General features: G+C 35.7%; 1 protein-coding gene across 1 annotated transcript; it reads right to left on the bottom strand.

Moving 5' to 3' along the window:
• Window positions 1-789: 789 nt before the first annotated feature.
• LOC121412736 lies at window positions 790-10,667 on the bottom strand. The gene is made up of 4 exons (XM_041605505.1): window positions 10,548-10,667; window positions 9,196-9,306; window positions 3,954-4,064; window positions 790-1,441 (listed from the first exon to the last, which is right to left on the bottom strand). Exons 1-4 carry the CDS (start codon window positions 10,662-10,664, stop codon window positions 1,355-1,357), a joined length of 426 nt encoding a protein of 141 aa, XP_041461439.1. The 5' UTR covers window positions 10,665-10,667; the 3' UTR covers window positions 790-1,354.
• Window positions 10,668-11,216: the final 549 nt, after the last annotated feature.

Here is an 11,216-nt window from a genome sequence, read left to right on the forward strand (position 1 = left end):
TATTTTCCATACTGTGTTGAGTGGTTTTTAATTTCTGTTCCATTTTCTTTGTTACAGACCAGGTTTCGGAACCATAGGTCATTGCCGGTATAACACATTGATTAAAGACTTTTCTTTTAAGGCAAATTGGCATATTGCTCTTCATAATGTCATTGAAATTCCCCCCCCAAAAAAACGTGAATTTGTGTACAAATAAACAGGGATACTTAATTAATCAGATCGGAAGGATTTTGCGTCGAGTTCTCGACTAAGACCTCCAAATTTCATTTTGATTAATTTTTAGATAATCTTATCCGAATTTTATAGGTAAATTTTCAATCCAGCACACTCTAAAAAAATAAAACGCTGTTATAAACCAGTACTTTAACCCTAAAAACACTGGGCTATTTTGACACCTAAGAAGACTGGGGAGGGGGGGGGGGGAGGGGGGCTGATTCAGCTCACCCCCCTTATTATCTCGACCGTCGATTGCGTGATCGCGACGAAAATTGGCACGCGCGTTACACATGGCATTATCTACACTGTTATAACATCAAATTCTGAGAAAAATCTCATTGCTCATTAATTATGCTAATTTATGCATAAAATCATTAGTTTGCTCTAATTAATGAAATAATGCCCCTAAAATGCTAACTTTTGTTTCACATACTCTAGATAGGCGTCTGATCAAATTTATTTTTCAAAAATTTCAACATAAGATTTATTTTCTTATGTATTCTACTAATTTCTAAATTTCATATGTATTTCCTTGTTTTTCGACTTTTTGTTTTTTATTGATTTTTAAATGAAAATTGTCGGGGATCTTATTTTGACCATAAGCAAGATAAAATTAATTGATTTTAAGCAGTAAACGGAAAAATAATGATACATTTTTAGAATACACTATTTGCATTGGATTTGTACACAAATTCACGTTTTTTAGTATTTGGGTCTGCATGCACTTACGAAATATTGCGTAATTTCGTAACCGCGTACCTGGGGGTCACAATTCTGGTCTCAAAAATTGTGCGAGAATTGAAAGTAAAAAAAGTCTGCGAGCGACGCGGTGAAAAAAATTCGAGCGGCGGATTTATCGCCAAAAATGTCGAAGGGGGTGGGGAGCTGAATCAGCCCCCAGCCTTCTTAGGGTTAAGGATTTCGAATACTAGTAGTCACTGCACTTCAGCTGCCGTCACGCAGCATTCAGAGTGCTAAAATAAGCACGAGACGTGCAATAATGAGCACCACAAGTGCTAAAGTCAGCACGTCAGATGCAGTCGTTATACGGTGACGCATGAAAAAGTGCTGGTTTAACATTTAATTTTTAGAGTGAGGGTTTAACCACAGCTGATCAGTATTTAAAAACCCATGTAATTTATAATAAATACGTGGAGTATATTTGTACCTTATGCATATTGTTGGTTTGTGCAGCACCGCCGGCAGCTGCCATTCCTCGTTGATCCTGTTTGGGAGAATCCAATGAAAAAGTATATTTGCATACTTCTATTCAAACCAATAAGAGTGCTCACGGTCAAATAATAATGAAAAAAATAATAGGTAGCATTTATGAGGCGCCGAATTTTCAATTTCCTGTTCAATGCCATTGACGGGACTAGTCAGAGATCAGAGATTAACCGACCTTTGAAATGTGACTTGAATGAATATAGATTAAATATATCTACCAAACGGACATTGGCATGGGCATGATTTTTAAAGAGGGTTGCACCGGTGCACATGGAAAGTAACGGAAGAAAGTTACAATAATAAAGTCACGCATGAATTTGGCAGTTCATAGTTAACGATTGACATCGCTATCGAAATGTCGCTATTTCTAATGCATAGTATTTTCTTGGTTTTGTGGTCAATGAATTCTAATTATGGGGCGTTGCAAGAAACTTGCGTTCAATTGCAAGTCTATTTTTGTTCTCGAAATAAAGCATATGCCGTGCAATTAATTGCAAATTAGTGAATGATTGCTAATCTGCTCCATAAAAGAAGGAGTGTAATCTGATTTGTAATAGCTAGAAGTGATCAATCGATTGTAAAATTGCAACATAATATTTGCGATTGATTGCAAATATTTTCTTGCAACACCCCCTTTGACAGATCATAGCAGTTGGTCGGGTGTTCAATAACATCACAAATTATTTTCCATCTGGCAACAAGGCATTTAGAGATTACATATAAGGTAACATCTTTATTGTTCAGGAACACACACACACACACACATATATATATATATATATATATACTGTACATACAATGCGTCCCACAAAAAACGAAACCGACATTTAGCGATGATTTATCATAACTTAATTTTAAATAAAACAGACAAATGACCTATCAATGTAAAGCTTACCATCTCCTCTTTCATCTGATATTACTTAGATTATTCCTCATTCACGCATGAGTGAGCAAAAACAATGTGAAGAAAGGATACCAAAAACTCGCTTGGCGGGGGGGGGGTATCTGAATTTCAAAACGAAAATCACATACCTAAAAAGTTCAATATCTGCTCTTTTATTTGATACCTTAATCACAAAAATGGTCAAGAGGTAAAAAAGTTATGTTCCCTCGAAACAATGCTTGTATTTCCATACTTTCATTAAATATACGTGTTTCCACCGGTTTCCCTCAGATGAAGCTATCGCACGGTTAACAAAAGACTTAATGCATGGCTGATCGTCAACAAAACGGAGTGTCGAGTGAGTTTGGACGCTAGCATGTAAAACCTCTTCACTTTATGAAATTATTGAAATTCAAGCCTTATTTCAAATAACCACTTTGTTATTTCTTGACCATTTTGTGTAATTGAGGTGTCAAATAAAAGAGCAGATATTGAACTTTTTGAAAATGTGGTTTTCGTTTTGAAACCCAGATACAGCTCGCCAAATGACTTTTGGGTATCCCCTCTTCAAATTGTTTTTGCTCACTCATGCGTGAATGAAAAATAATCTATGTAACTTCGGATGAAAGTGGAGATTCTAAACTTTACAATGGTAGGTCAATTATCTATTATATTTGTCATTAAGTTATAATAAATCATCGATAAATCTCGGTTTCGGTTTTTTTTTGTGGGACGCATTGTATATACAGTGCGTCCTAGAAAAAAACGAAACCGAGATTTAGCGATGATTAATCATAACTTAATCATAAATAAAATAGATAGTTGACCTATCAATGTAAAGCTTACCATCTCCTCTTTCATCTGATATTACTTAGATTATTCCTCATTCACGCATGAGTGAGTAAAAACAATTCGAAGAGATGATGCCAAAAACTCACTTGGCGGGGGGTATCTGAATTTCAAAAGAAAAATCACATGACTAAAAAGTTCAATATCTGCTCTTTTCTTTGATACCTTATTCACAGAAAATTGTCAAGAATTAAAAAATTATGATCCCTCGAAACAATGCTTGCATTTCCCTAATTTCATTAAATAAACATGTTTTCACCGGTTTCCCCACAGAAGTTATCGCACGGTAACAAAAGACTTCATGCATGGCTGATCGTCAACAAAACAGAGAGTCGAGTGAGTTTGAACGCTAGCCTGTAAAACCTCTTCATTTTCTGAAATTATTGAAATTCAAGCCTTATTTCAAATAACCAGAACTTTGTTATTTCTTGACCATTTTCTGTAATTGAGGAATCAAATTAAAGAGCAGATATTTAACTTTTTGAAAATGTGGTTTTCTTTTTAAAACACAGATACGGCCCGCCAAGTGACTTTTTGGTATCCCCTTTTCAAATTGTTTTTGCTCACTCATGCGTGAATGAGAAATGATTTAATTGATACCAGATGAAAGAGTAGATTCCAAGCTTTACATTGATAGGTCATTTGTCTATCTTATTTTCAATTAAGTTATGATAAATCATCGCTAAATCTCGGTTTCGTTTTTTCTGGGACGCACTGTATATATACATATATATATATATACTTTGAATTAGGCATCCCCAACAAAAACAGAACTTACACCATAATCGTCTACCTCTAATATAGATTGAAGGAAGTGTTTTAAGTTTCTTGTCTGGCTTGTTGAGTCTAGGTTCTGTACTTTACTCTGCCAATATTCCAGTGAAAGATCCTGTAAAAAAAAATATGCGTATACATAATTTTCTTTTATTAGCGTGATCGTTGGCGTGACCCGTTTGGCACTGGTATGCGAGCGCGCAGCGTTTAAGGTTTAAATTTCTTAACAGTTTTAGTAAAGCTTGCAGTAAAGCGCTGTAATAATAAGCATTTATTAGGACTAAATTTAATCTGAAATATAAAAAAAATATGATACATCATGAACCTGGCACCCTAAACAAAAAAGAAAAGACCGTGTTGACCGTCTAAAACTTAACCCTAAAAGGACTGAAGGGCATTATTCCCCCTCCCCCCCCCCCGCTTCGCACGATGTTTCCAAAACGCGAAAAGATAGCGCCGCACAATTTTACGAGCATGTTTTTTTGAAGTCTCGCGCAACTTTTGAGACCAAAATTTTTTACATAGGGATATAGCACTGCGACGTCAAATGACTTTTTACGTGACAATGTCATGCCGAAAATGGCTAATTTGTATACTTTGCGTACTGAGTCTATGGGAGATGAACTTCATAAAATGGTGATAATTTTTCGTTCTAATTTCTTGTTTAATTGATTTAGTTGTTAAAGGATCTGTAATAGTTTCCATTAAAAACGATGAAAAACAAAAATGAAAAAACAAAGAAGTACGTGAGAAATTAAAAAAACAAAGAAATACATAAAAGAAATTGACTTTTGCAATTTTTCTTTGTGGATATCGTTAAATTAGATTACAAAGATGAGTTCAGCAAAAAAAAAGAATATTTGAAATAAAATTGGGCATTGAGCATGCAAATAATGATTTTACTGAATAAATTTGCATATTCTATTCAAAATAAAAAAAAAATAATTATTTCAGATTTGTTTCAAATACTGTCTTGCAGTTTATGAGGTAAGGAATGTGCGTGGTAAATATCGGCGCGAACAGCGTCTGAGATTAGAAGGGGGCCATCATGCCCCCCCCCCCCGTCCTAAATACATGTCAAATAGCCCACGTCCTTTTAGGGTTAATGTTCAGGCGGGTAAGTTCCTTTTTTCCCCACTGAGCCCGATCTCTCAAAAGCTGGCATAGACATGTGGTTAAATAAGCATTGATTGGATTCATGCTTTCGGTAAATGTAAACGTTACATATTTCAACAATTAAATAATGCGAGCGCGAAGCGTGAGGTGAAAAAATTGACTTTTCTACCCGAAGAAAGGAAGTTCTAAGCAATTTTTGTAATCATGAAAAAGTTAAATATATAACTAAGCAATTGATGCGATCGCAAGGCGCAATCGGAAAATTTGAGATTTGTAGGAAAATTGTGAGTTGATATGGATCTCAGTTAAAAAGGAGCTGATATATTTCATTATTATCACTTTGAGTTTTGACATAGGGCCGGGACATTCTAAGAACATTATTCCATCATATGAAATTTATGACTGACTTCCTATTTCTCTTCTTATCAAAGCGCGAGATTAAGCTTTTCGATATTTCATTCTGAAAAAGGGACAATTTATCATTAAATTAATTTATTAATACAATATGCCTAATCAGAGCGCGAAATCTGTCAATATTTTCATAGACCCCTCAAAAAAAAGTTTTGCAACTCAGTTTTGGGGATGATATCTTTTTGGTTAATGAAGTATAAAAGATGAAACTAGTATCATTGGAAAGCTGAATTATTCTTCTTTACAATGATATGCCATTTGCTGTGATTTTGTAATCATGGAATATGCAATCACCCTGAACATCAAGAAAAGTCAGAAGTGAAATGTTGCAAAATGCATTGATTTCCAACAAGAGTCTCCATTTCTATAGAATTTCCACCATGCAGGTGACAGTGAATGCACTCGGTCCATCCTCGAAACAATTGGAAATTCGCTATTGCAAACGACGCATTTTGCAACATTTCATGTCTAACATTGCTGCGTATTATCATGTCTGTGTATTTCATGATAACACTAGCATTACAAATGACACATGATTGTAAAGAAGAATAATCATGCTTTCTAAAGATATCACTTTTACACATGATGATGGCACATTAAGAAATTTATTAGCACTCAAACTTGCAGTTTGAGTTGCAGAACTAAAATATGACATGGCAATGAATTTTGCAACATTTCATTTTTATCATGTCTGTGTATTTCATGATAACACTAGCATTACAAATGACACATGATCGTAAAGAGGAATAATCATACTTTCCAATGATACCACTTTTACATATGATGATGGCACACTAAGAAATTTATTAGCACTCAAACTTGAGTTGCGGAACTTTTTTTGAGGGGTTTATATTATAAGCACTTTTGTAATTAAGATGCATGAGTTGATATATTTTCAAGAATCAATGTGCGAGCAAATGGCCAGCCGAAAATTGTTGATAAACTGTCGTAAAATGGAGATCTTAATTAGTTTGTAATATAATTAGTATTGACATTTTCATAACTCACCAATCAAAATGCAATCATGCAGCGCTAGCTAATACGTTTTTACAATCTGACATAAATAGGGATATTGTGATAACTAAAATGGAATACGGGAAAATAATAGGTACCTAACAAATCAAATTTTGTGAGCGCGCAGCGGGAGCAGAAAATGTTAATATTCAGACAATAAAAAAAAAAATTATTACAAATGTCAATTTTACTAAAAATGCACACAAACTTTATAACTTGATAGACTCTGGGGATGATGTCGTTGATATCAAAATCGCATTGACCTCGATATGCAATGCCTTTTGATACTGCATCGGACTTGACAACCCGCAAAATCTTTTTCAAAATTAGATGGCCATCCATTCTCTCTTTTTAATCTAAATATAATCTATGTATTTCTGGGGGCGTTTCATGAAAGGACTTGTCAGACGTTATATCCGACAAGCCCCATTTTATCCGACAGTTACCATACGAAAAGTGCCTCTCAGTCAATCAAAATCAGGAAAGATGTGAGATCTGACAGCTTGTCGGATGAAAATATTGATGAAACGCTCCCCATGATCATGATATGAAAACCCTTTTATAACAAACATGATAAAGGAAAACGCGTCTCAAGTTATATATGGTTCATTGTCGCAAAATATACCAATCATCTTCATTTGTTAATATTTAATCATCAACACTATCATTGATATTATTATTCGTATTATCATGTCCGTTAACATCACTTCAAAGTTATGATTATCACTATCATCATTACTGTTATCATCATCATCACCATCATCATCCATTCATTATCTATTTCCAATCGTTCCCAAGTATCAATTTTATATTCTATATAATGCTCGAGGAACTTGCCCGGAAACATGGTCTGGCTGGTGCGGTACCCGCGAGCCGAAAGTAACTACCATATCTCGAATATCAAAGCAGCCCAGACATATATTTTATGAACCGAATCAATAATAAGTCTAACTTCTCCAAAATAAACTGGGTTCCAGAAGAACTAATCAAAATTTTCAAGGGCATTGCGCAAATTCCACTCTATAAAAATAAACAATATTTTTCATTTTATTTCATTTCGTTTATTTCCATTTTCAACAATTTTAGATAGGCTAGCTTCAATAATCTTTACAAAGCACATGTATGTCAATAATTAAGAGATTTGTCCAATCACAGAGTTATAGCTCCTCACATCAAATGGTTTCAGAATCCAAAGTTACAGAAAGGCAAAAAAGACTTGTGAAAATGAAATGGGATTTAGCAAATTTTTCCAGTTTATCACACATGTCCTTCACAAAGAAGCTGCAAGAAGTTGAAATTATTGTTTTTTGTGACTGGAACAATCACACATCCACACACAGCACAGATCTAGGTGCGCAATCGCAACAGTTTGCACGCAATCGAATGGGGATATCAGACAAATTTAGCGTACTCTGCTCGTTGTTAAGGGGCGGATCATGGGGCAACGGTCAGAAATCTTGTAAACTATGTCCGTTGCCCTTCATAACCACTTTAGTTTGTTGTTTTACAGGAATCTTTCTCCTAGAGTATCACCAATTGTCGCCTACCAACGTATCGATCCCATGTCCGTGGCTTAGGTCTAGTATATGAAGCGAGAGCAGTGGTCTCAAACACTTGCACATATACAGTGCGTATCAAAAAAAGTTTACACTTTGAAACAGCCCTGGGAATTAAAAAAATATACAACATGTGGGCAATTTGTTCACATATAACCTTGGGTTTGGGTCTCATCTATCCAATGAAAGTAAAAGTTTTGACAGAATGTAACACTTGAGTGAGCACTGTCCATTTTTGTACAGCTCGCAGAAATCTGTTTGCGCAGAAATGCTCGTTTAAACGCTGTGTCAAAGGGACAGGGCGAAATCAAACCTACCCTGCGAAAGAATTGTCACACATTTCCCTTGCACTTTTAGTCAATTGAAATAAAATGAATACATTCAAGCATTTTGTAACAATTATGCCACCCAAATTGAAATTTCAACATTTACTAAGCACAACCTTCACCCTTTTTGTGCCAGCTGGATCTGAGGACATAACTGAATCTGAACAAAAGTTTATATCAGACATCTCCAGCATTTATTCACTGAGCTTCAATCATTTAAAGTGGGTTTGCATTTCATTATTCATTAAATACTTGTTTCTCCACACTTTTCTTAAGCTTGCAATGATTGACAAAAGGAAAATCAAGCCTAAGCCATTTCATGTAAATCACAACTCAGTGTAAAGCAAATATTGTCACGATGGCCTCGGTATGTGGGGGAGTGGGGTGGGGCAAAATACACTCTTCGAAGTGTTTTGGGCAAGGAAAAAATTAAAAAAATGTACAAGATATCTTCAAATCAATCTTACTAGCTAAATTCCACGTGTTCTTCATGATTAAGGTCTACTTTTATTCGCATAATCATTTCAAAGTTCTGCGCAAATCATTTTCACTAACTTTAAAAGTGGTGCTCATTCAAGCTGAAATATTTTTCGACAGTTATATTGTCATTTGCTTAAATGGATCTGTACCAACGTTAAAATGTGGAAAAATCTTCAGGATATTACAAATGTATTATTTTACTGGATTTTTCAAAGTGTAAATTTTTTTTGATGCGCACTGTATATTGAAAATGGATTGCAGATGTTTTTTTGTGATAGGCATGCAGTCGCTAATCTTTACTCATTCGGAATGTTTGGTCAGTAGTAGCTTTTCATAAACGTACCTTTTCTATTGAAAATGGAGAAGCATCAAATTCTGGGGTTAATTCTCTTCGATGAATTTGGGATTCAACTGAATCATTTTTCTGTTGTTGTTCTCCATCATGTCCATGTATCTGCTCATCACAATGGAAAAAAAATGACACTCATCAATTCGTTTCTCTGAATTATTTCATCGGTATAGCTTGTTACTCATTGCAAACGAGCATAATGGATCCAAGTCAATTACAAAAATCTACAAGCATCATGATGCAAATATCAGAAATCGCCCTGAAAAAACAAGAGTACAGATGGAGATTTCAGGTTTGATTTCTCTGTATTAACCCAGTAACACATATTGTTTCCATACTAGGACATCGTAGATCTGTAATGATCATGGCCTATACACAGCAGGAGGCAGTCCCCCCCCCACCCCTCCCGAAAGTTTGAAAACCTCAATTTTTTTATTACAAATTTTCACTGATTCGCCAAAAGTATGTACAAATTCCTTCAATTTCATTTCTAAAAATGCAAGAAAAAAAATTGCCCCAATGACAGCCTCGGTCGCTTCGCTTCTTTAAAAATGTTTACACGTCCTGCCCGGAAAAAATACGTAAAACCTGACTTGGACGGACTTGAGATGAGAAATAATAATAATATAGGGTATTTATATTGCGCACATATCCACCTTGTTAGGTGCTCAAGGCGCTCCTATATTACCCGGATAAGCTAGGCGTTCATAGCGCACACACTTTTAAGGAATTACTTCCTGCCGGTACCCATTTACCTCACCTGGATTGAGTGCATCACACTGTGGACCAGTTTCGTGCTGAAGGAAATCACGCCATGGCTGGGATTCGAACCCACGAACCTCTGTTTCAAAGTCCGAAGACTAATCCACTGGGCCACAACACTCCACATAGGATACATGCAGTTTCACCAAAAGGACACTAACAGAAATCAATTACACAACCGATCATGTTTAAAGGCTATACAAAATCATTCATTCCTTTCATTTTCATGTGGTAAAGGCACTAGGCCTTTTTACCGAAGCCTTGTTCAGCATCTACATTCACAAGGCCTATCATGTGTGCAGACATTATGTGTTGATCTTAGGGATCATGTCCACCCCACAAAAAATTATAATAGATAAATCACTACCCCCTATATATAGGTAAGATTCTAAAAGTAAACAGAGGGGAAGATATATGAATAAAATTCAGAGCCATGGTGCAGTCGTTAGCTTCGCTAGTTCATAAAAAATCACACAACATACACAATGTGAAATTTAGGGTCTAATGAAGGAAAAATGACATCTAAACTCTAGTTGTACGCCTGTTTGTATCGCTACTAATATTCCATTAATCCATATACTTACCCGTTTTTGCGGTGCATTTGAGCCAGAACCATAATTTTTACGCAACGATTCTTCGGAATTTACCAACGGAACACTTTGAGCACCTTCAGGATCGTCATGGGATCCAGACGAATTCATGTTGTATCCCTATAGTGAAAAGCAGAACAATTACATGCAAGACGTACCATGTGTGAAGATTATGTGCATGTTGATCGATCCTTGGGATGTGTAGGGCCTATAAAACACCCCCATCCCCCTAATTCATTGCCCCATTATAGTAATAAGCTCCTAAAAGTACAAAGAAGCGAAGAAAGGAATAAAATAACAATTAAGAGTCATGGTGCAGTAGCTCGCTTTGCTCGCTCACCAAAGATTCAGATACACAATAATACATCGAAATGAGAGAAGGGAGATGGTTTGCACTCTAATCCAAATTTATATTATGGTACCACTGGGTCATTCTATCAGTACTTTTCGTCCGACATGTTGGCAGATCTGAAAACTTCTTTGATGTTAATTGGCTGAGAAGCACCCATGGAGAAGCACTAATCATAATAGTTACTGCCGAATAAAACTGGACTCATAGGACAAAATATCCGACAAGTCCATTCGGGAAACGCTCCTTGACATACTTTGTAGCATCCTTTAGCTATGATAGCCAGTGTGGGATTTAGTCGTTTCAGTCTTATA

Source organism: Lytechinus variegatus, chromosome 4 (genome assembly GCF_018143015.1).
Source record: "Lytechinus variegatus isolate NC3 chromosome 4, Lvar_3.0, whole genome shotgun sequence".
NCBI classification, from domain to species: domain Eukaryota; kingdom Metazoa; phylum Echinodermata; class Echinoidea; order Temnopleuroida; family Toxopneustidae; genus Lytechinus; species Lytechinus variegatus.